At 41.2% G+C, this 25,622-nt stretch overlaps 1 protein-coding gene across 3 annotated transcripts in view; it reads left to right on the top strand.

The window, feature by feature from the left end:
• The window catches only part of DGKI (diacylglycerol kinase iota), a 203,494-nt gene extending 178,571 nt beyond the window's left edge, over nucleotides 1–24,923 (top strand). For 2 of the 3 annotated variants that reach the window (XM_053978149.1, XM_053978148.1), the window contains 5 exons: nucleotides 10,635–10,672; nucleotides 12,279–12,399; nucleotides 19,858–19,894; nucleotides 21,807–21,906; nucleotides 22,803–24,923. In XM_053978149.1, coding sequence (XP_053834124.1) covers nucleotides 10,635–10,672; nucleotides 12,279–12,399; nucleotides 19,858–19,894; nucleotides 21,807–21,906; nucleotides 22,803–22,919 — 413 coding nt within the window. In that variant the 3' untranslated portion in view covers nucleotides 22,920–24,923. Of the gene's footprint in view, nucleotides 1–10,634; nucleotides 10,673–12,278; nucleotides 12,400–19,857; nucleotides 19,895–21,628; nucleotides 21,767–21,806; nucleotides 21,907–22,802 lie in introns of those variants that run through there. The other variant, XM_053978150.1, reaches the window with a different exon arrangement.
• The last annotated feature ends 699 nt before the right edge of the window (nucleotides 24,924–25,622 follow it).

Genomic DNA, 25,622 nt, shown 5'->3' with positions numbered 1-25,622 from the left:
TATTCATATTTGTAGTTTCATCTGGCCAAAGTTAGGTTCTCTCTACTGTTCTTTGCTTACCTTGTACATTTGGGTTGATTCTTCATTATCACGTGAGCAGTTGAAGGAAATGGCCTTAAAAAGAGTACAATGAGTTCTATTTCCATTTCAAGTATTCTGAAAAAAACCCAGCAAATTCTTGAGTGTTGCTATTAATGACGTAGGGATATTGGTGTGTCATTCAACTTGGTTATTCATTGGTATGTTATTCAACTTGGAACTGATGCTGCTCAATAATTTTGTGTCTGACTTCAAACAGAGGAACCTTGCCTTTGATGGAATTATTCAGTTTTAAGTAGCTATACTAATGCACCTCAAGTAGCAGTCAACCAGAGCTTAATCCTTACACACCTGAGTTGCATTCTGATCAGGAGACACGAGGTTTCAAATATTTATGTCACTGCTCTCCTACTCATTTCTCTATAAACCAATGAGATTGGGCTTTTTGCCTTGTTTGCTTCCAGCAGACATGTGGTTTTGCTGCATCAGCATAACTTCTGTGATTTAGGGTTTGTGGTTTTGGGCATTTTGTTGTAATAGATCCAAAATTCATGAGGGAATAGGGGACAACTGAGAAATTAAGACAAGAGAGAAATACATTCAATGGAGAAATTTTGAAGACAGTTATTACAAAGTAATAATATTATATAAGAGATTAAGATAAAGGATGGATTTTCTGCTTGAAAAGACAAATAGCAACCCTCAAAAGTCTTTCAGATTCTGCCAGATGCTGGCTCCATGCCATGGAGTCATGCCATCACTAGGAGTCATCCAGCCTGGATATCCTACACCTGGGAGGAATTTGTGCAGGACCAGGAGTGCATTAGAAGTAAAGTGAGTTTATAATGGTGACTTCTAAATTAGTCTCTATTAGAAAAAAAATTTCCACAGGGATGGCTTGGCATGGATTCAAACTAGAAGTTTTAGGTGGGAGGTGTAATTCTGTCTCTGGATATCCCTCTGAATAGATAAGGAAGGGACTGATCCAGTGAGTCCATGGAAGGCAGTGGTGGCTCCATCCCACACAGGAAAATGATTTACTATGCAGTATCTGCTCCTGCCTTGGAGGCAGAATGCCCTGTACACTCTGGCATTTGCTCCAGCTCCATTAAATAGAGGACATCTAAATGCATGCAAGGAGGAAGATGGTTGCAGGAGTCCCAGAAAATAGCACAAGAAGGAATAACACTTCCTGGAACCTCTGATAGATGGGATTTCCTGTTGCCCGTGGTGGCCTGTGGGAAGGCAGACTTCACTCTCTTGGCCTCCTTTCTTCTTTCTGGAGCCACTTTCCACTAATCTTAATAGTCACAGTCTGCAAAGGGATGTTCTTCTCCAGAGTTTTGAAGCAGTCTGCCATACTGATGAAAAGGATGAGCAGGGTGCTGCAGATGAATCCAAACATTTAAGTCCTGGTAGAATTGAAAAAATAAAGAAATGAATGGCTATTTTGTACACCAGAGGCCTTTGAAAGAGAGAGAGGAGATGCTGTATTGTTAATGGTGATGCTGCAGCTTTTTACCCAGCAACAAATTGATCTGTCTTGGAATGCTTTCTCTGTGCAAATTAAAGAGAGTATGGGAGGTGTTGGAGGGAGGCTCCCGACTGCAGGTATTTATTTTGATTAATTAATCACTTTGAGAAGAAAGCCCTCCTGGATAGTGTTTTGAAAGTATCTGTGGCTGAGCCAATGATGCCTTGGGGATCTGCTCTGGGTTTGTTCATTTGCTTCTCAGCTCAGCAGAGGCTGGTGTTGATGCAGACCTGGGGTCCCCCTGGCAAGAGAAAGCATTCTGTGAAAGCACATGTCTAGGGCTGAGGGAGGTCCTTTCTGGATAAAACCTTTAAAAGGTGCCTACACCCCACCTCTCATCATATCCAAACAGTCGGAGGGGTCAGCAGGCATCTGAGGGGAGATGTCTGGCAGATGTGGGCATATGAATAAGTAATAGATGAGACCAGAAAAACATTTATTTCACGATAGCCACTGCCATTATCCTTTTCCCCTCTGGAGGAAGTATGAGTGAGGAATATGTTGTCTGAATCAGAGTGCTTGTTTTCAAGCCGAAGCTCTGGGTAACCTTGCAACCTACTTACCTACTTTGTGTCTGTTTTTGGTTTTTTTTGTTTGTTTTTTTGTTTGGGTTTTTTTGATGGAGCTTGCTCATAATCAGATAAGAGTGGCAATCACTTCACCCACTAAAGAACTTGGCTACAAAAAATATTCTTGAACTGAATTTCGGATGATGTAGTCCTCCTGTGAAGCCCTAGCTTTTTGAGGAAGGGTTACTTAGATATTGCCAGGCAAAGGCACTGCAGCCAGTGTTGCAGTGGCAAAAATCTGAAGGGAGTGTGCTAAGAGTGCCTGTCATGGGAATGGTCCACAAAGCCAGAGAAGAGGAACAGTGTGGCCCACAATGCTTCTTTTTTGCTGTCCTATTTATTTTTAAATTAAAAATAAACCTCTGCTTAATTATTTTACCTAGAATTCTCTTTCTGCCAAGGTAGTGCCACTCTATTGATAAAATTACTGCATTAGTCAGCCAAAGTCTTCCCTGCCTTGCGTTCTCACTTCATCACAGACATTTTCTTCCACTGCATCACTCCTGAGAATGACATAAATTGTTGCCTTGGTTTAAAAATTAAAATGGTGGAAGGGAAAAGGAAGGCAAAAAAGTGATGATGTGAGCCAGATGGTGCTTAGTTTATCTGTGACTCTTCTTTAGGGTTATGAAGTAGTTACAAAGGAAGAATTCTTTTTTTTTACCATATTTTTCTCTTATAAATCTGAGTTAAATGGTCTTGCAGCAAAAGTTCAACATTAGAGTATGAATATTTTCACTCCTATCAACTGCACTCTCAGCTCTGACTAGTGCCACAGAAACAATTCAGGTTGGACTCTAATTGGCATCAAAGTAGCTTTAAACTAGTCTGAGTGAAAATGGGGCTTTAAAGGCAGCTTAAGTGTAATTTACATCTGCTTGAAAGCCTCTTTATCCTTCCAGAGTTGTATGAAGGGACTTCTGTGTGAGTGAGAATTTAGCTTTTCTTTCCCTTCAGCAAGCATGTGTGGCTATTTTCGCCTTCCCCCCCAAGCTCCTTCTCTCTTATCAGTGTTTTGGTGCAGTTGTTTGAGTTTTTAAATTCTTAAAAAGTAAATGTTCACAATGCATATTTATAGCTACCTGAGTAATGATTCATTTTTTTACATGTTAAATTTTTTTCTTATTCACAAGTTAGGCAAACAGGTGTAGTCAAAACGATGTCAATTCTCTAAATCTGCATGGGATGTGGTGCTTTTGTAACTAAAGAACAGCCCTCAAATATTTAGAAGGGTTTTCTACCTTTTTGTCCAATCCTAGAAATAGATGTTATTGAGGCATGACTTATTCAGAGAGCCAGCAGACTTCAGAAGTGTCTCTCTCAGACCACAAGAAGATGTGTCCTTCTGCACATTTTCCTGTCCAGACAAAGTAGCTGAAGATAGTGTGTGAAGGCCTTCCTAATATCCCTCTTGCTGAACAGGTGTGTGTGCCTGGCTGCTGCTCAGCTGATGCGCTGCTGAGCTCTTGGTTGCAGCAGGTTGCTGCACTATTAGTTTTCTTGGTCTCTTGGGAGTATTTTGAGCTCTCAGGCTCTTTATTTTGTTGTCTTTCATGGAAAAGAGTGCCTCACAGCAGAGCTCTTGTGACCTGCCTGGACTGGTGGCATTGCCTTCAGGTTCCATAAGAAGGCCAGGACTTTTGTGAATTTGAAAACCTGTGGGGAACCCTTGTTTAACCCCTGTTTCTTTAAGACAGTGGTAGCAAACAGATAGATGTTGGAAAGAAATTAAAAATCAATGACTCTTTGCTTTATTCAGCACAAGGGATATTATGATTTAGGCAGGAAACCTCTAAACTGCATCTATTTTTTGCTGTCCTATTTCCATCGTGCTTCTTCTGCAGTCTTTGGGCTCATCTAGCAAGTTCAGGAGCCTTTTTCCATCCCCTGTGAATAGAATATACTGAATATTTCCGTGAATATATTCACTATATTCAGTGAATTCAGTGACTATAGAATAAGTGATATGTGGTGAATATATATCAGTGAATATGTCTAGGTGAATATAGTGAATATATTTTCAGTGACTATAGAATAAGTGGTTTTAGCATTTATTTCTGGATTTTTTTTTTTTTTTTGGCCAGCATCTAGAAGACCCCTTAACCTGCAAGGTTTAATTTCTGTCTAATTTTTTCATGGTTTTCAGTTGTCACTTCCACTACTTGCAGGTGCATAAAATACATGAAGAAAAATTTAATTGCTCCTTTCACTCAGCTTATCTTCAAAGGAAATATTTAATCACCATCAGATTTGGTGAGACTTGAGATTGTCTGTAGATCAAAGACCTGTGAGCTCACAGTCATTCCAACAAAGCGTTATTAGTTTTGTAATTGAATTTCTCAGTTATGTAGACAGTTTGGCATGTGTATTTTATAGGTGGTTTATGTTTCTTTCTGTAACTTTAAAAGCAGATAAAATGTTGGAAAGAGGTAGTTTTTGTGAAAGCTCAAGTGCAGAGATTTGCAACTTCTCTTCATGGATCCCTAAAATGGTTCTATGGGACTGTCAGGCCCTTCAGAAACACCAAGTGAATTCACTGCTCTGTACGTCACATGCCTGTTTCTCACAGTCTTCTCAGAAGGGAAGTAATCCACAAAGCAATTTTCTGTGGTACTCCTCACTCCTTTCATCTGGAGGTCAAGGCTGAAGATCATGACTAGAGTAGAAAAAAATCAGTTGTGTACATTTCTGGGTAAGTTATATTAATGTCAGTTTGTCATAAACCTTTTATGAACAAATTGTGAGAAATAGTGTATTTCTGAATGGGCTCCAGTCTTCTGAGGGCATAGCTTTTGGAGTGATTGAAATAGAAGTTATTGATTTCTGTAAAACTGGTGAAAAATAAACCCCGAGGGCTTCTTTTGTTATCTTTTCTGTAATGCTGATCTTTAACAGCTCGGAAGACTCCAACTGTGTAAAAGTACTCCTCTAATCAGGGTCCACTTTTAACATCTCAATATGTAAAGCAGTAATTACTTTAAATTTCTGACTCTATGAATTACACAGAGACTAAAACAGCAATAAAGGGTTGGAAATGTTCTGGAAGCTAATGATAGTCCAAGTTAAGTTTAATAACTCAAAAATCTGATGATGTCACCTTCTCCTATAGTTTCTTCTCCATTTTCAGCTCTACAAGGTTTGAACGAAGCAGTATTTTATGAGATATTCCTTAAGAGTTCCCTTGAGCACTCTAGCAGGAGATGGTGGTGAACATTGACACTCAAATTCTGGGCACTCCACACCAAAGCTCTTATATTTTTTATTAGCTGCCTCCAACCAGTAAGAAGCATTCAGCACTGATGCTGATGGCATATCAATTCCAAATGCTGAATCAGTGCATTAGATGTGTCTTAGAAAGGGCTGGACAGATGCAGGCGTTGTCTGTTAAATGAAGTTTCTGCAAGGAGCTGATCACTTCAGATTATCAACTGTCTTACTGTGTCTTTTGAAAGAGCTAAGGGTTTTATGAGCCCTAATTCTGCTTGAGATCAGAGAATCATAGAATGGTTTGGATTGGAAGAAACCTTAAAGAGCACCTAGTTTCAAATCCCCTGCCATGGGCAGGGATGCCACCCACCAAACCACTTTGGTCAAAGCACCCTCCTCCAACCAGGTCTTGAGTTATGGTAGCTGAATTCTGCCATAATTTCCCATGTGCTTAAATATTGTCATACTCTGATTACATGCATTGATACTCTGGTATTTTTTAACTCATTATAGGATGCATTATTGCAAATATTCTGCTGTCACACTGTATTTCATTCATAGGTCTATAATTGTCTGCATTTTAATCATGAATATGACAACTCCTTGGTGTGGTGCTTATACTTTATAACACAGTTTTAAATAATTCTGCTCCCTTCATTCAAAATTTTTAGATCTTCTCTAAAGAATTGCTTGTAAGTGTTGAAAACTTGAAAGTTGCTATACATTTTTATCTGCATTCCTTGTGGCTTAGTTGGCACAGAAGTAGTGGATTCAAATATGGCATTGAAAGAGTCAGATCAGGTGTGCAATCTGACTAATAAAATCTGGAGGCTACTTCTGGTTTATGAATCTTTTACTCAAGTGAAAAGACATGTCATCCCTGAACTGCTGACAGTGGCAGGCTCTAGAACCACCCTGTTCTTTGAGATTCTTTTCAGTGCAGACCATCTCCTTTTACTGTCTCACTAATGATTATTCAAATAACTTAATATCTTCCATGTCAACCTACTTTAAGCAAAGAACCTTGTGATCCTGAGGCATTACTTACAAGGCTTTGTAAGAACTTTTGTCTTCATGTTCCTTCAGAAGGTGTTTTAGCAGCAAAGTTTCTGGTGTGATAATAACCCTGCGTCTGTCCTTGGTATTAAGCTTTGGGATTCGGAGGAAAATTTTCTGCAGGGCACACAGGAAGGGGTAGTTGTTGCTTGTGATGCTTCTGAGAATTTTCATAGCTTTTGAAGTGAGCAATGAGATGGTGATGACTTCTGCCTCTCTTCTGCTGTATTCTGACGTGCTGCAGTTGTGGCCTTAGCCCTTACATTTATGAGACATTCTCATTCTGTGCCTGTACAGTATATGAAAAACTGGAATTTCCAAGACCGTGAGCATTGCCTGGAACTAGGAGTATCACACCTTGGAAAACCTTAAAAGAGGACCTCTCATTTTGCCCTTTTTTGGTTGTCATTCCTGGAGGTGATCAGACATGTCTCCTGGAGTCATGCCATTCTGAAGGATGCCTTCTCTGTCTTAGTTTGACTCTTAATTTAGGTGCTGCAGGTTGGAGGAAATTTTATCTAGGGCTTCTTTAGTCTATGGAGCACAACATGAACTGTTGCAGGGCAAATGAGGTTATTTTCTATGGAGAGTTATTTTCTCTTCTGACCATCCAAGCAACACTGTGAGACCTCTCAGGCATCTTGCAGCCTCTGAAGTTATGGAGTATGAATACTTCACTCCTCCTTTCTCTGATGCCCAGTGTTTAATGACTGACTTTGCAGCACTGTTTTAATGGTGCTGGCTTCACATGCAGAGCCAGAGAGCAATTGTTATTTCAGAAGTTAATTTTGTCTGGGAAACAAAAATATTTTTTGTAACTCAGTGACATTAATATAGATTTTAGAATATGAAATAAAAATAGCTGTTTCCAATGGAAGCAATAGACAATAACATAGAAATTAGATGAGTGATATATGCTCTAGGAAAAGTATTGTTTTCAGCATGAGAGACTACTAGTAGTTGTTTATCCTGTGTCTCAATCTGTATTAGATTGCAGCATTACCACAATTCAATTAGCAGCCTTTTCAACGTGGCTATTTTTTTTTTTCCTGTTGGTGCATTATACACCTGTATCTGCTCAATAATAATTTATAAGAGAGGTGGAGAGGTGTGTGTGTGTGTGAGGGGGTTTTGGAGAGGGTGGTTTTTGGTGTTTGTTTTGCTAGTCATTTTTTGGTTTTGCTGGCAGGCCTGGGTATGGTGGGGTTATGTTTAGATTTTGTGTGGGTTTTTTTTTTTTTTCTGTTTGGCTTTTTTTTTGTTTTGTTTGTTTGTTGTTGTGGGGTTTTTTTTTGTTTTTTTTTTTTTTTTTGTTGGGTTTTTTTAAATGAAGATTCTTTTCTAAGTTGGGTAGTTAGAGCTTTGCTGAGGAGGCAGCCTGAGGATCGAGGCCCGAGTGCTTCCTCAATACATAAACAGAGCACTCCAGTTGGCAGTTTTGCCAAGCTGTCACATCAGCAATAAAGCTACTTAATAAATAAATATAAAAGGTAATAAAACACTTTTATTAGTAATGAGAAATGCTTTTCTTGGGAGAAACAGAGAAAACAATGGCATGATTAAAATATTAATTAATTCAAGTGATTTTTGACACATCTTTAAGACCTGAAGGTATATTCTATATGATAAAACAGTGGCATAGTTAATTTTATGTATTACACCAGTGTTGCTTAGAAGAAATAAAACAATTCTCACTTTAATCCTTCTAATGTTAAGCTAGCCTGGCACTGCACGTTAACAGCATTTTTCTCCAACTTCTCAGTCTGCTCTCTCTTGTCAATGCCATCTGCTTGCTTGTTTCACCACCTCTTTAAGAACCAGGTGATTTTTGTCATCTTCACCCTCCTCCTCAGTATGCCCAGCAGCCCCATTTGGGTCTATGGGGTTAGTGTGCTAAGCAATATTCATATATTTATGTAAACATGCTCCTGATTCTAAAGAACCTTTCTCCATTTCTAGCTCAACAGCTTCTAATCTTCCTGTGTCGGGGTGTACAGCTCTGAATTATTTTACTGGTGTCTAATCTCTTGTTATGCCAGCTGGTTTTGTTGATCTGTAATGTATTTGTTTATCCAGTAGGTTCTACTGTAGCAAAGCACTTAATTTTAAAAGTGCAGGTAGACTTGGCGTGAAAAGAATGTAATTAGCTCAAAGCTAAGTACTTGCCTAAATGCTTTGCTGGATTTGAGGCTTAGGAAAGAGATGAGAAGATTGGTCTAATTATGTTGAATTTGTTTTAGAGCTGTTTTATCCTAATAGCCTTATCACCAGACCAATTCTGATTATGGATATTCAGTGTAGAAGATTTTTCACATCTTGTCAGGCTTTTCATAGAATCATAGTTCTCTCTCCTGGTTTTTTTTGAAGTGTAATCTTCAGCATGGCTTGCATAAGAAAATGTACCACTGCCTTTTAGGAAAGTGACTTCAGGGAAGCTATGTCTTAAAAAATTGGATGTTGAAGGCAATGAAAAACTCATGTCACCAGTTCATTTAATTTTCACATGCGAGGAGTGCAAAATATTTATTCTTTAGGCTACTGCAAGTTCAGACTGCAGTAGCCTAAAGAATAAAGCTGTCAGTGAGACCAGATTGACCCAAAAAAAAGGGGAAATAGATAAAGCAAATTACATGAGTCAAATTCTGCTCTGCTACTAATATGGTCTGAGCAATTGTTAGAAATATTGGGAAAAAAGGAAGGATGTCAACCACTGAAAATAAAAACTGAAGAATTTTCTAGCTCTTACCTGCTGATGTTTGCCTTCCATTCCTAAAATCTGCGTGTCCTCACTCTTACAGATGCAGGGGTATTTTTAGGATTTGATTTAACTCATGGTCACTGAAAAATCGCCCTAAATCAAAAGTTGCAAGAATTGCTGCTACTGCTTCCTCAAGGCAGAGCTTACCTGGACTGGGGTTTTACTTTTCCCATGTGGTGTGGCCAGGGCACAAGGCATTACTGAGACCAGAAAGCCACATAATAACTCCAGGTGTTTTCAAAGAAAAGGACATGTGTTGAGTTGCCTCTGAACATCCTTCCTCTTCTGCAGTGTTTAGCTTGGATGCTTTGTCATTTCTGAAAGCGTAGCAAGCTCATCATGGAATTCCCACTCTGCATTTTCCTGTGTGTTATTTTTCAGAGGCAGGGCTATGCTGTGGTTCTTTTTCCCCCCTTGCTCCTGCTTACATGAACTTTTGGCATCTTTATAATGGATGACACTTGAGCAAATGCCTAATTTGATTGCCCTGCCTAGACACAAAGATAGAAATGGGCTTAGACACTCTTGAAAAAGTGTGAGTTGAGGCACATGTTTAGTGCTTTCTAAGATGCAAACCATGTAAATGCTTTCTCAGAAAGATTATTCATCGTTGTTTTTTACAATATATATCATGACAGGGAGAAGGAGTAGAAAAGAAGGAGATAGCCACATAGTGATAAGTTTGTAACAGCTTCTCTGGGCAATAGAGGGTCCCAGGCTTTTGCTTCCTTCTGTTTTTTAACAGGCTCAGGGCAGACAGTAGTGGGTAGTGAGAAACTCCCAGCTGTTTGCAGCTGTCCTGGCTTGCTGTGAGTCCTTGTCCACTTTGTCTCTTTTTGCTTCTATGTCTGTTTAAAATACAAAGGCTGATGAGGTGAGGACTGGCTCTTGCTCTGTCTTTGACCCTGCCTGCCAAACTCAGGGGACTTGCCCCCCTCTGGCATCTCAAAATGTATTTGTAATACAAGTAATTGTTAAGAAATTTCTCTCTTGTCACTCAGTCATCTACAATTTGGGATTCTCTGTGTACTGGGGACTGACTTACCACTCCACCATCAATATGACAAAGTCTGACAGGTCTGTAGACAGTTTCAGGTTCTCTGTGCAGATAACACTGATATTTTCAGTGATGGTTCAGGTGTTGGAGACTTGACCTTGTCCACCTTGTGGACACTGTTGAAAGGTCTCAGAAGTGTCCCAAGTGAAAAATTCAGACAGAAGCCTGCAGTTCCAGGAGAGTATTGGAAATGATGGCTTGATGTCCATACAGCTTTCATCACCATGGGTTATATTCTGCCTCTCCAATATGTGTCAGCACAGGATTTACACTGGTTTTGGTAGTATATGAGAATGCAAGGTGACTAAGGGATGTCAGTCTTAACTTGCACATGTTCTGAGCTGTGTCCTCAGCTGTGAAGCTGTATGCATAATGCTTTCTGCCTGACATCAGTTTTCTTTTTGTCTTTTGCAGCACTTTTACAAGCAGTCATATCTGGTGATCTACTGAAGGTAGGTACAGAGCACTGAGTGTCCACTTACAGTTTTTTGCCAGTCAGATGTACGGTACATTTTATTACACCTCTGCTCAAATCATAAATAGGCTGCTGGGGAGACTTCTGGCAAGTGCCATTTTACAGCCTTTCCAGGAAACCCTGAATACTAGGGGAACACATCATTCAGGTGAGGCATGAAATTTGCATGAATAGGATCTGGTGTTAGCCAGAGCCTTTTTGCCCAGGATTCAGAGCCCACTGCACAGAGCAATGTGCCAGTTACTAACAGGGAAATTACTATACTGGCAGTGTTGAATAGCAGGGTAGTTCTGACACAGCCTTACACAGGAAAGGATATTTTATACCAGTGAGCTTGGTGGCCAAGCCCCCAAGTGCTAGCTCTGTCAAAGTCTACCTAGGTAACCACCAGACCAGGTAGAACAAACCTCAGCTGGTTTGTTTCATCACCTGATGGATGTCTCAAAACATGTAGTGCCTTGGGAGTAAGTTTGGGAGGCAAAACTACTCATGCAAATTTTTTTGTGCCAATGAGTGAAGTCCTACATCAGACAGTTATTCAGGCTGCCTGCCTCAGTAGCCAAGTCAGGATCTGAAAACATGCTCTCGAATTTGGATGAGGACTGTGATTAATGATTGCAATTTTATCTGTGAGAAGCCAGCTTGGAGCCATTTGTAAAAATGACAGTGCTGTTAGGCCAACTTTTTGCCTGCAGGTATTTTGCCTCCCTTCTATACCACTGCTTCAGCTCTTGTGGCTGCACCATCTAGGGAGCAGTCCTTCAAGCAGTCATAAAAATATTGTCTCCTTTGCACTTCTTGAAAACATTTTTCCTGAGCTGGCTTTGATGGGCAAACTCCTTGCCCTTCTTCAGATGCACCGCATCATGAGTCCTCACTGTAGCAATTCTCTCGTTTTTCTGCAGTGATCTGCACTGCAAATCCCACCCTTTCTCCCCCAAAGCTTGCAGTATTTCTGAGACCTGCCTGGTTGCTGTTCCCCTCTCATTCTTACCACACATAGTGCTTCCTCCTCGGCCAGCCCTGAACAGGGGGCACTGTGAGAAAGGAGGTCCATGACAGTCACCTTGCCTCCTTGTGGAATTTTGAGTTGGACTTTTCTGATTTAGTCAGAAAATCTTTGACTCCTATGCTGAGGAAAAATTTGAGTCTTCAGCAAAAAAAGCCAGAATTTTCTATCAAGTACATATATTTTAAAATATCCCAACAGTGTTGCCAGATGTGGTTTGCAAGAATTCCTAGCAAGCAATAAATCATCAGCAGCAGAGTAGCAATGTCTCATTGTTTAGGAAATACAGACTGTTCTCCTTAACCCATGTAATTGTCAATACTTCTGGTTTCAGATGTTTCATATCAGGGCCTAAAAGATGGCTTTAAATTAATATTTTATTTGGTACTGACTTGCAGTGAAAACCAGAAGAGAATTTATTGACATATTTGTTTTTCTGCTCCTCCCATCTTATCCTTCTGTATGTTTTTTTTCTCTCTCTTTTTTTTTTTTGTTTTTGTTTTTTTTGTTTGTTTTGGGTTTTTTTTGTTTTTGTTTTTTTTTTTTTTTGTTTTTTTTTTTTTTTGTTTTCCAGTTCATAGAATGTTGTAAAAAAGGAGCCAATTTGTTAATCCAAGGACCTGATCACTGCTCCTTGTTGCACCACGCTGCCAAGACTGGGAACGGCGAGATTGTGAAATACATCCTGGAGCATGGTGAGTCCCGGCGGACAAATCCACAGAGAGCTGTACCTCAGCCAAGTGTCAGTCAGGCAAAACCACACTGGGCTGCTGGAAGTTGCCTCACTCACCTGTGGTGTCCCTCAGTGAAATGTCCACCTGCAGCATGTGTGAGCAGGAGGCTGGGAATGGGGTAGAAATGAGAGTGATGGCTCCAGATAAAGTGTGAAAAGATGAAGTAGAATGGCTTTTGAAGAGGATGGTGTTTTCACATTTGCAGCAGCTGGGGCGCTGTGAAGAAGCAGTGTGAAGCTTTAGTTAAAACCTCTGGCACAGGGATCCTCTGAACTGTTTTTCAATTAGAGCATATGTTGTAGAAAGCATCTAATCTCTATTAAAACATTTACAGTGACAAAGAGCCCATACAACCATTGTTATTATTTCACCATTTAGTAACACACTGGTCAGGAATCTGCTTCCTTACTTCTAGACAAATTCATCTAGCTTCCATTCCAGCCTTAGAATATTATGTCTGTTAGATTCAAGACCACCCAACAGCAAAAACTTATGATCTCCTTTTTGTATTTATGGACTGTGATCATTCTATTGCCCTTTTTTTCCTTTTCACTCATCTTTGTCAGTAGCAGAGATGGCAGGCTATGCAGAATTTTTTTTGTGTCTGAGGCAGTCACATTTAGGAGCTTCTCACTGTTAAACCACTGTAACCTTGTTCCCTCACTGCTGGAGAGTGGCACAGTAAAATAGTCACTGCCCTGCACATAGAGCTGAAGTCACAGTTATCAGCCTCCTTCACTATAGGAAAAGTTTTCTAGTTTAACTCTTCTCTGACCCCATTTCAAAATATCAATGGCTATTTTGGCTTCTGAATGTCAAAATCAGCTACATTATTTCAGCAGAGGTGTTAGTGTGAACAGAGAGAATTAGAATAATTAATAATTAATAATTCTGGTAATTAGAATAAGTGTTAGCTATTGCTCCAAGATGTTGCACAAATTGTACAGAGAGAAGAAAAAAGCACAACTCCTAAGAAAGGAAGAAGCAGCAATGCATCTCTTCAATCTTGACCCCTAAGTTAGGTATTAACATATAGGTGTCAGGTATTCTATATGTCCAAGTTTCTGCACTGTCAGCAGCAATCTGTGACTTAATTCATTTGCTCTGGTATGACAGAGGCACTTTTGGTGGCAGATGGAAGTGAAGAGGGCATCCTTAATAGCAGCAGGCTTCTAGCATGGCTAACTCAAAGGGCATCTTAGTCAAGGTAGTCACTGGAGCCCAGAAAGTAATTCAGGCAGCAGTTACCTGTGCACTTTATTCATTTAGATAAACATAAATGTCTAATGTCATTTGCCCTTGGATATCCAGGACATTTGCTTGGGTCTACAAGATAAAACACAAGGCCCAGAGGAGGCCTGACCTGCACTGACAGCCAAAGCCCAAGCAAGCATCTCTGTCATTCCAAGTGCATCCCAAGGCTTGCCCATAGGTATATCAAACAGCACAAAATATCTGTGTGTGGACAACTGAACCGTGTTCCAAAAATCTGACTGAGAGGGCCTGAATTGTTCTTTTACTCCTTTATGTATAGATACCTACACATGGATAGGTCAGTGCAGTTGGCTGTATATCCAAATAATGACTGATTTTCTTACCAGTTATAGCAAACCTTACCAGTGCCAGCTCTACCTCCTATTTACCTGCTCTGGATTGTTGCATTAGTCACAGTGCACACATATGCCACTGAATTCTGTAGACAGGCATAATTTTGCTTTGTTTTCTTACTGGCCCTGATCTCTTCACACTGCACATGGCCCATGCCAACTCACTGTCATTGATGCCTCTCTAGGATTTTTATTTGACACATATACTTTAACTTAGCCACAGTCCGACCCAGTTACTGTTCTTTTAGTGAATATTTAAAGTGAGATAATTTAAACTGATAAGAATGTAAGCAGGGAATCCATGGGAATTTTTTAAGTAAATAGAGAAACGTGAGGGATTACGGACTGTTAGACAAAGGCAAATCAGAAGGTTGAGCAAATGTCAGCTCAGTTCCTCTCTCCCTTCTTTATCCCCAAGGATGGCAGGAAGCTCTTGCATCTTTCCAGACATATGTCCTCTGGGCTTCTCCAAATGCATTCTTTTGGGGATCAGGGAGTGCATGGGACAATGCACAATCTAATAGAGGCCTCCTCTGTTCTCCCACCAAGCAATTAATGAAACTTATTTCTACTCTGGGCACTTCTCAGCCACAAATGAGCTCTCTTGCTGAATCATCATCATCATCATGCCCTTGTTTTTCTTTGCATTCTCTTGCATTTGGCATCTGCTCAGCATTAATTACTGTACATGACCTGATCCAATGCTACTAATATCTAAGGGCTTCCCTATGTGGAGCTTCTTGATTCTTCCCATATCTACCCATAAAAATTTCATAAAAATGCATCTTACTTCTGCTCTGACAATTACCTCTGCCCAGTTACACTTCCTCTGGAGTTTGTCTGCTTCTCAATACATGGCTGAGGATAGTGAATGATAATAGGAGCTCCACTGTAAAATACCCTCAAGCACAGAGCACAGAAAATCTATTATTAACCACACAGTGAAAAATCTTCTGAATATCTCTAAAAAACAACAGCAACAAAAGAAGAAAAAACCCACTGCTCCAGGAACTTTAACTTTCTAGTCTGAAAAACAGTGGGATGAATCCAATGCAATGCAGGAGTGGCACCCATAGAACTAGAATTACAAAGGAAGAAAAACAGTGTAGTGGTGCTAAAGCTGTCCTTTGTGGAGATAGCTTTCTGCAAACATGCAGGGCACATTTATATGCAAGGTTATTCTGTGATCATGATCAGAATGATTTCAGATGTTAAGGGAAGGAAAATAACCTATCTTAAATTAGAAATAGCAGGGATGAGTCACACAGGGGGACTGCTGTGCAGTGCTGCCAGATAATTCACAGTGGCCCAGCACAAGCCTGGAATAGCAGCTGAAGCACCAATGTAGTAGGTGTCAGGACAACAGCTGCTTGCTGCTGCAAGAAGAGTTGTGCTGGCTGCTGCTGCAGTAAAACAGTTTGTTCTATCCCCTGTGCAGGAAGGGCAGATACATAGAGACACAGACCTATCACTCGTTCAAGATTGCCCACCTAAATCAGGGGTCTTTTGCTTTTAGTAGGAGGGTCAGCTTTAAAAACTTGTCTGTAGCCGAGGTAAGAAATGCTTAGCTAGAAACTGAGGGCCAAACTCAGTGGGTATCACAACCACAGCTTTTTAGTGCTGCAGTCAGCAACTGCATTGCATCCTAATGCATGTACATTAGAGAAGAGTTAACTGTCTACTTGCTTAACACAAGCAGAATTAAGGAAGGCTTAAGAACATCTGTTAGAAAAGGAGCCTTCTAAATCATCTGTATTTGGTATCAAACTTGGATTGGAGTCTTTATCTGGCAGCTGTGAAAAATTTGTAATTTATAAACCTTATACAAATAATCCCATTTGCCTTTGTCTTCTCTAGACATTCAAAAGACAAGCAAGAATTGTAAAGTTCATCTATGGTATCTTGATTTTAAACAGAAGAGAGGAAAGATGTTTACAGTTGCCTCAGGAGGTTGTGGTGGGAACTTCTGCTGCAACAGACAGTACATAGGGCATCCCATCCTTAATATTTCTGTGTCCTCAAACCGCATTGTCCTTGCTTCACTAGAAAGCATCCCCTGATTTAAAAAAAAATGATGATACTTTCATTAATCTTAGCATTGCAAAGTCCAGAGCTAAGAGCCATCACTGATTTGCATCCTGATCAGATTCAGAAGTTCCTTGGAAGGCTTTGGAAAAGCAAATTTTGCTGTGATAGAGATGTGTGTTGGAGGCAAAGTTTGAATAGTCATCAGAAAGCAGCACTGGATGAGAGTGAGTTTGCATGACACTTTGTTAGTATGTCTAGGTTTGCAGAATGTTTTAGGGTAGTGGTCATTTGTGAGGGGCCTGAGCAGAAAACAGTTTAGTTTTTCTGGAAGGCACAAGGTATAACATAGTTTGTTTTAATTTCAAGCGTACCAAATGTTTGGGCAACGTGGCTGATGGACATGTAGGAAGGAATGCTCCCATAACCTGTCTAGCCTCTATATTATAGTGGAAATTCTGAGCTAAAAGACACTAGTAGAAAAGACCACTGTTAATTTTCCCATCAGGTAAAAAAAAAAAAAAAAAAAAAAAAAAAAAGTGTGGTGTTGGGGAGTGACTTGAAATAGTTCTGGATTTCCAGAATGTTATTTTAAAAATACTCCTACTTTGAAGGTAAGGATCCACATCCAGTTTTGTTCCCCAGATAATAACCTCAATCAGATTAATAAACAAAGAGGGTTTTGACAGATAAACATCCAGAAATGTTGATAATGTCTGACATTACTGCTTAGAGTAAATACCCTTCTTCATGGGACTGGCAGGGGTTAGTATCTGTGGGTCTCCTGTGGGTAGCTGTAACCACATCCATTGGAGAGGGCTAAGCTGTGGGCTCAGAGGCCTTTCAAGAATGCGTGGAGCTGTATATTTTGGAAATGCCTCTGAAATATGGTCACTTAAAATGTTGGGGTTTTTTTTTATTGTAGTGAGCTCAGTGAACAAGCAGCTGCTTTTGAGTATCCTTGCATTCTCTCCTCCCATACCCAGCTCAGGCTGCTTTGCTTTCTGAGAAACTGGAGAAGGGCTTTGGTGGAGCGAAAGAGGGCAAATGGAGAGAAGAAAAAAAGTTAATAATTCTACACAGACAGCCTATGGGCGATGTTGAGGAAAGAGAGTGATCTCAGCTGGGCTTCCCCTCAGTATGTCATGCTTTTCAGCTCTTTTCAAGTGAATATCCTCCCCCCACCCTGTCCCCTGTCCCCATCCTGCCATTCTTCAGCCCCCCAGTCTCTTTTTCCCTTTCTCTCTCTCTTTTTTTCCTCCCTCCACCTCTCCACACATTTCTATCTTTTGTTTTTATTTCCCCTCCTGCTGTTTTCCTTGATAGAAATCTCACTCATGCATTTCCCTTCCGGATTTCTATTGGGTTATTTTGTCCTCTTTCTCTCCGTGCCTTGGTCCCCTTTTCTTTCTCTGCCTCTTGTCCCAGAGTGAAACAGCCGCCTCCCCGCTGGGTCAGGATGACAGTGCCGTTAGCTTTCCCAGTGCCAGCCCTTCCCACATCTGTGCAGCTTTTGTCCCCGGGCAGAGGGGGATTTGGAATGGTCGGTTGGCAGCGCCAGGGAGACTGATATAAAAATGAGGTCCAAAAAAGAGGGGAAAGGGAATTAAGAGGAGGGCGTGAGATGGTTTAAGAGAAGCACAAGTGAAAATAAAATAAAGAAGGAAAAGGCACCGCTCAGGCTGTGAGTTGGGACATTCCAGCTTCAGAGACAGGCCGGAGAGAATGAAATTAAAGAATCCTGGTACCATGGTGTGCAGCTAATTATTAACCACAGTATCTGGCCCTTATGTATGACTCAGATGGAGTCAGGGTTCTTCCATGAAATGCTTAATTTGGGACAGTATCCAGGAGAGCACCCTTCACACTTAGGCGGGGTGTACTTATCATCTCCTCAGGTCTGTACTCAGGTCTGCCCCCATGCTCCTCAGCACTGAGCTCCTCTGTCCTAGCCCTGCTATTTCTTCCTGCTTCACACCAGTTGTCCTTTACCCTTGGCTTCTCTCCAGACCCACTCTGCTTCAGCTTTCTTCTCCCTCTCAGGTAATATTCTTCTGAATACTCTCTGTTTTACTACCTTTACTTACCTTATAACAGCTTCTTCTGCTTACCTGGGCAAGTACATCTATGTCCCATAAAGCTAAACCTGTCATCCTGCTCCACCTTGGCAATACAACCTTCCTTGCTCCAACCATGAGCAGAAATAATAGGTGGCAGTGTCTTCTCTATTCTTGCTTACTTATCAAAGGGATGTGGCATTGCAGGAAGCTATGGGGAATTACCTTTAATTTTGAGAGAACACAATTTTCTCCTAGGAAATGTAAAGGACTCCTTTTCTTCATATGTATTGACTCCTTTTCTTCATATGTACTTCTTTACTTGTCTTTTTAATTTCTCAGCATTATCTTTTTTTCCTCTGAACAAGAGGCTCTGATTATCCCCCTTTATCCTTCCTCATGGTTCTGGGAGCTCGGGGGTAGTGACTGATTCTTCTTTTTGATAGGCAGGAGTGAACACACAACTGCCAAGTGTGGACATGAGGATGCATGGTGGTAGAGTCAGGCTGCATTAAATAATTGACGGTGGCCACTGAGTTTGGAGAACTGTCATGACAAGTGTGCAGTGGTACACAATGCCCTGTGCACTGTGGACTAAGCGTCACCCTTTCTCATGACGACAGAAGATGAAATGAAGGAGCTGCCTGCAGCTCCAGGAGCCCTAGTGATGTTCCATGTGTACTTCGTAAAAGTAGTGAGGTAAAGACAGGCTGCTCTGATCCGTTTTGACACAGACTCAGTAAAGGGAGTGTAGAGAGGTTGTGTGTAAGCCTTTGTAAGCAAGTAGTGTGAAATTCCTCAGTTTCAGGTGAGATTTGCTGTAAGCTCTTGAGGACTCCTGAATTTCAAAGTCACAGTGTGCTGGAGAGAAATACTCATGTGCAGGAAGGAGAAGTCTTGTGACGTTTCCTTGTTCCCCTTGCTAACTGCTCTATACCATCTAACACTACACTCCAGAGCGCAGGAGAGAAGAATACTATGACAGACTGCAAAGGAAAAGTTGATTTTTTTCAAATGATAATCCAGATTCCAGCCTTTCCATATCACTGTAATTCAGCAATGGAATTTGCCACTATAAATATCTGCCTGAAGTGAATATCAAGGACAGAGGGACATTAACATAAATGTATTATTTTTTCTCACTTAACAAAAATCTTCTCTGTTTTTCTTAATCTTACTTTCCTGATCATTGCTAACTAGTAGAGTACAGGATTTGCATATCAATATAAAGACCGCTGGGAATATTCCACCCTGATCTACATTTTGTATAACGCTATTAAATGGAGTAGCACAGGGATGTCATTCAGGATGGAATTTGGCTAATTTCAAATTCCTAATGACATTTTCCCTCTAATACCAACAATGGATTTTAACTTGCAATATATCAGGGTTTCCAGTATATCAGCATTTTCAGTGTACTGTACTTATGTGAGCCACTTAATTGAGCAAGGTGAAGAGTGAGAAAATAAACTCCATGAATATTCATTCCCAGTATAATTTAGAGGCTGCTACTCCCTGTTGCTGACACTCCAGCAGTAACTGTGCTTTCAGAATTTTATTAGTGCAAGGGCTCACACAAGCAAATATTACATTGAAGTTTGATATATTTGTACAGGTTGAGCTTTCACTTGGCTTCTTTTATATATTTTTGCTGGGAATCTTCTCCTGGTAGACATATTTTTTAGTCATGCAGGCAAATGCTTTATGACATACCTGACTATCTTTTGCAGGTCCATCTGAATTACTGGACATGACAGACAGTGAAACGTAAGTACAACCTACTCTGTCCTTCATGTTATGTGTGTTAAATGAGCAGACTCCTCTTGGTTTTCAAGTGGAAAAAGCTTGTAAAAAGGCACAACTCTTTAGAAACAAACAAACAGAAGGCCCCCTAAAAACCACACATCAACCACCTCATATGTGGCTTTCTTGCCTAAAACAAACATTAATTGGATTCACAGAGGACTTTCTCCCTATTGCTTCCCATGCTTCCTTAATCTTTCTAGAGGAATAGAAGCCCTCCCTTGTGTTTTGATGTTTCTGGCCTCCAGCTACTAATGGACCAACCTGAAGAGTAAATTCCAAAAGCCAGGAAATTACTTTTCTTGCTCTACACCTTTTTTTTCAGTCCCGTCTTGATTCATCCAGGGTGCTCTGCCTTAGCTCTCCCAAGTGGCCAGGACTTGTGCAATTGAAGGTTTCCATCAAGTAGCAAAAACGTCAATCAGCTCTGTTCTCATTAAAAAAAAAAAAAAAAAAAAAAAAAAAAAAAAAACCACCAAAACAAAAAAACCCAACCCAAACAAATTATTTTCCTTTCCAAGTCTCAATTTTTTTACACCTTGTATAATCAAAATTTCACAAAAGTATGCAAGGGAAGCATGAATAATCCTGGAAAATACGTGTAATACATATGAAATAAAAACAGTCTTTCTCATAGGGATCAAGCCTACCATTTCTCATCCCACAGTGCCCTCCTCTGCTAATAGAGAACACCTTTTGCACAAGGTGCATGAGCAAAGTCCAGAGGTGACAGGGATGGGATGGGCTGCCTGGTTCTTTTCATCCAGGGATGTAGTACAACCACATAAAGTGTCAGTGAGCACAGCTATGAGGGCTTCCCTTTACAGAGGTTCCTCTACCTCTAACTCTTGGAAAGGGAAGGTTCAAGCTGTTACTGGCAGTATGAATTTGTCTTTTGGTCCTCAGGGGGAAATAGGATGGTATCCTATTCTGATACTGGTTCTGGTGCAGCAAGGGCATATTGATGACAAGGTTGCCTCTTAGTATCTCAACATCCCCTGTCATGGATGGGGGCTGAGATTCCTTTATGTACTCTGTGTAGGTAGGTGCAAGATTTGTCCTGCTACATGTATTTCTTGTAATTTGCTCTTTCACAAGTTATGTAATGGCCCTAGTTGTTGGATACTGATATTAAGGACTCCTTTTCAACCCACTCAAAGCATACTTTCCTCTTTTTCCTAGGCAAATCTAGATAGATTTCTTTACTCTCAGTAAAGAGTAAGCTAGTTTCAGTCAGTTTCAGAATCCTGTCAGACTTAGCTGCAGTCTGAGTGAAAAGCTTTGCAACAAATGTGCTCCCACCACACATTCTTCTCTGCTGGAAAACATGTATTTAATCTTCCCCGGTAGCTCAGCAGTCCAGTGGTGGAAAACACATGAGAGCTCTTACTCTCATACATCCAAGAGAGCAGGGTATCAGAATTGGGGCAGCAAGTGCACCAGTCATAGCTTTGATGGGTAGGATTTTTCTAGGATGATTCCAAGAATGAGGTTGAGGAAAGAAATTGCAGGAAGAAACAAACCCTGTTGTTGTTTTGCCTGCTGTGAAATAAGAAGGTGGCTAGCTTGCCTTTGCAGCAGTTAACAGAGTTGGTGGTTGGATGGGAATGTGACATTCAGTCCTCTGAATACGTAAAATCTGTCAATGTTTCTTTCCCATCCCTCAGAAGTTCTTCGTCTGCTATTTGTGCATTGCAGGCTTTCCTACTGAGTCAAAGGATGTAGATGCTAAGGGAGAGAGTGCACAATCTACCTCTGCCAGCAAGAGGGAACTTCGCAGAAATGCAGCATCCTTCTGTGTCTATCTGCTCCTCATGCTTCGTAAATGTACATTGGTGTGATGTGTCTCACTGCTGGTTTCTGTACTTTGGTCTAGGGGTGAGACAGCATTACATAAGGCAGCCTGCCAGCGCCACCGCGCCGTCTGCCAGCTCCTGGTGGATGCGGGAGCCTCTCTGAGAAAGACAGACTCCAAGGTAACGCAGCTCCATCAGCCACTTACAAACCCCTGCAGCCGAGCGAGACAGCAGCATCCGGCCCTGCTGTTTGCATGACTCAGGCTTCCGTGTGTGTGCCGAGGGCAGCTCCTTTTAAGCAAGCTATTTTTATAGAGAAAACTGTATTGATTTAAACAAACACAAGAGACTTCTGTCCCCAATGTGGGTCACTGTCACCATAGTGAAAGTATGGCCTCAAACTATTTGGTGCATTGGGTGTGAATGAGACATCTCCATGGCACAGCAGTATTCTCCTCCTGTGTGGTCAAAAGAGAGGCCTGTGGGCAAGGACCACCTGCAGGAGCCTTGGTTTCTGATTGCACAGCATCTGTGAGGCTTGATTATTGTGGCTGGCTTGCTTTGTGAGGATGGCTATTTTCTTTTGCCTTGGCTTGCCCCTATGCTCACTGGAGTGACACTAACCACAGCACTCTCTTGGTGTAAGCTTGACTGAGAAAGAAATCTGGGAAAAATGAAATCCAGGGAATATTCTGTCATTACAGCAATCTGCTTAGGAACATGGTCGAGAAGCTGCCTCTCTGGAGTTTCTGTGCACAAGCACCCTGTGGTCAGCAGCTTGAGAGCGAGTTGGTTCTCTGGACTCCACAATCAGGAGCACCTTTGCTGCAGCTGGGCAATCAAAACCAATTTCTGCCTTCTTGGGCTCTATGAGGTAGCCTGTAATGGGAAGAGAGGTCATCTATGATTCTATCATCTCATGTTCAGATGGCAGAATTGTACATTGCAAAAAGCTTTCTGAAACAGATAAAATCCAGACAAGTGGCTTCTGATTTGTTAATCATCTTGTGCCTAGAAATCATCTGTTGTTCTAAACGTGTTAGCACAAGACTTTCTCTTCATGTTTCCTATTACAGGGTAAGACCCCTCGTGACAGGGCTCAGCAAGCTGGTGATCCAGATCTGGCCTCCTACCTGGAGAGTCGACAAAACTATCAAATGGTTTCCCACGAGGATCTAGAGACAGCAGTCTGATGTCTGAGAGGATCCCTGGAAATCTTGAGACTGCACCTGAGGCACTCGGGCATCGTGTGAGGAAGAAACTGATGGAACCCACGTGTCTCATTCTTGAGGAAAATACCTGAGGACATGCCACCAGTTTCTAAGGGCTACTGAGTCTTGCTGCGGAACGGTTATGTTCCATAAGTTAGCCCATGATGGATGAGGTGGGACACTCAAAGGTCTGTGGAATCCATAGGCCACAAAAATTTACCTTTATTGCTTCCAGCAAGTAGCATGAACTTCTCCCATGTTCATCTGTATAATTTATTAAAAAAAAAAGAAAAAAATGAAAGAGTCAAGAGGGTGTAGGGGAACAAAATCCAAACTAACTGGTACATTGAGCCACCCAACCAGGCTCTGCTCCATCCTTACAGTTTCCTGCATTGTTTTTATTCTCCTGTTCCCCTCACTTCTCATCAGTTAAATATTACTTGTTATCTCTGTGTTGTCTTCACAAATGGTCAGGCAGTAGCAAAATGTTGGAGGAGCTCTGGATGCCCTTAAGAAATATCCAGTGTTTTTACCAGCTACATTCCCTCCCCTGCCATCCTCTCAGAAGCTGTATTGTCCATACCCAGCCTCCATGGACTTTCCTTGCTTTTGGAGAGGATGCTGTTTATTGCCTTGTTTCCCAGGGTTTGCGGCACAGTCATATTTACAGCAGTGATAAAACCCAACCTTATCATTGCTGGGCATACGGTTATGGCATCCTCACAAGACAGGCATTTGTATGGAGAGGAGCTCTGTGGGATTTTCCATGCTGAATGGCAGAGCAGAAAGTCACCAGGAAGGTTTCTCATCTCACTTTTGTGTGTGTAATGGCTGACCCAGTTCTTCTTAGGTTTCAGGCCTGCCTAGAAGTTGATAGCTGTTCTTTACTTCTGAAAAGATGGGTTTTCCACTGGGGAGAGATTTGTGCAAGACTGAGGGAATTCTGATGGACTCAGTGACAGACCTAGTCCCCTTTGCAGCTCATCCAGAGGGAGGAAGGAGACCTGGAACATCAGCAGCTAGCCTGGGCTTGCTGCTGCCAACAAACAAATGGGCACTGGCCTGGTCACATTGGGAATGGGAAAACCTTCTTTGACTGAACCTGTAAACTATCTGATTTTTCAGGGGAACCAAGTTTTGGGGAGTCTGTCCCTGGAGAAAGACAAGCAGCAGCTCTTTGCCTTGTTACCCACAATAGGTTTGAAATGTAAAGCTTAGCTGCTGTAAAGGCCAGCTGTGTCTTCTGTACTCATCTGTTCTCTGTCTTATAACCATAAAAGAAGAGAAAGCAAACAAATACACAGGCATAAATAAAATGTTTCATCTTTGGGTTTCCAATTGCTACAGATATCTCAGTTGACAAAATAGCAGAGCTTCCACTTCTACTTTGTCAGACCAATGCCCATGAAGATGCTCATGGCTGACTTGTGACATAACTCTTGCAATACATTTTTGAATTTTGCTTTGTTGTTTAAGTCAAAAGATCCACCAGTGTTTGTTTTCACATCCCTTGCTAGGGGTAGCTCTCTGATAGATGGTGATCATTGGGGTTACATACATTTGGAAACCATGAAAATAACTCAGGTCATTATCCAGATAAGTTTTTCTTCTTTGGTAGAAGTGGAGAAAATCAAATGAATGCAATTTTTTTTTTAAGCACGAGTGATTGTTGTGGTAGGGAGTGGGGAGCTGAACAATATATTTTAATTTTTTTCCTCTTTTCAAAAGTTAATTTGATATGGGCAAAATATTTCTTTAGTATTTCTTCCTCTGGAAGGAAACTATATATATTTGTAATCTATAGATCAATGGCACCATGAAATGTATTTTGTCTTACTTTCTGTCTTTACCTTTCTCATTTAAAAAATAAAATATGAAAGCCAAATTACTTCCCTTGATAATTATCCAGGGGCTTGTGGAGAAAATAAGTGTGTGTATATATTAGAACAGAATTTGGCAACTGTTAAAATAAAAACTCAGAATATCGTTTTGGTGTATGTGATATTTCCACAAGAAAAGACCCTCACACTGTGGTTTCATGGTTTTGCATCATTTCCCAGCTGTGAGAAAAGACATTACTGTAATATTTCTATACATTTGATGAAAACAAGTTGCTTTACTGATCTGAGAAATGGAGGAAGTTTCAATAGCACAGGAGCTTGGCTTTGTCCTGTGCTGAGGCCAAGCTGAGTATGGTCACTGAGCCTGTGAGAGCTCCCTGATCGTTTAGGCCCATGAAGCAGTTTACTTTCATCACAGGTAGCCTCCAGAGGCCAGATGTGGATTATGATAAGGGAGCTGCTTCTGGTCCCTCTGTCCCCAGTTGTCCTCCCCTTGTCAGTTCATCCCTGGTACCCAGGAGATGCCTGCAGCTGTGGCTGGCTCTGAAGCAGCTTGGCAGGATAGGCAGATTTCCTGAGCAATTTTGTGCCATTTGGACTGCTCAGAGGAACTTGGAGCATGCGAGAGAGCGTGGCTTGCCTTTTTCACTGAAAGCTGGACTATGATGGTATGATCAGAGTGAGCCTGTTGTGTCTCTGGAAAACTGCCTGTGCTGTGTGCTCAGTAGGAGACAGCTACTGTCTGATAAAAATAGCCCCTAGCACTGGAGGGGGAGGGCAGGACCAGGCTGGATGTGGTGCCTTTAACGTTTGAGGTGTCCTGAAGCACTGCACACGTGAGGCA

This window comes from Vidua macroura, chromosome 5 (assembly GCF_024509145.1).
Source record: "Vidua macroura isolate BioBank_ID:100142 chromosome 5, ASM2450914v1, whole genome shotgun sequence".
NCBI classification, from domain to species: domain Eukaryota; kingdom Metazoa; phylum Chordata; class Aves; order Passeriformes; family Viduidae; genus Vidua; species Vidua macroura.
This window is presented reverse-complemented; position numbering and strand designations above follow the sequence as displayed.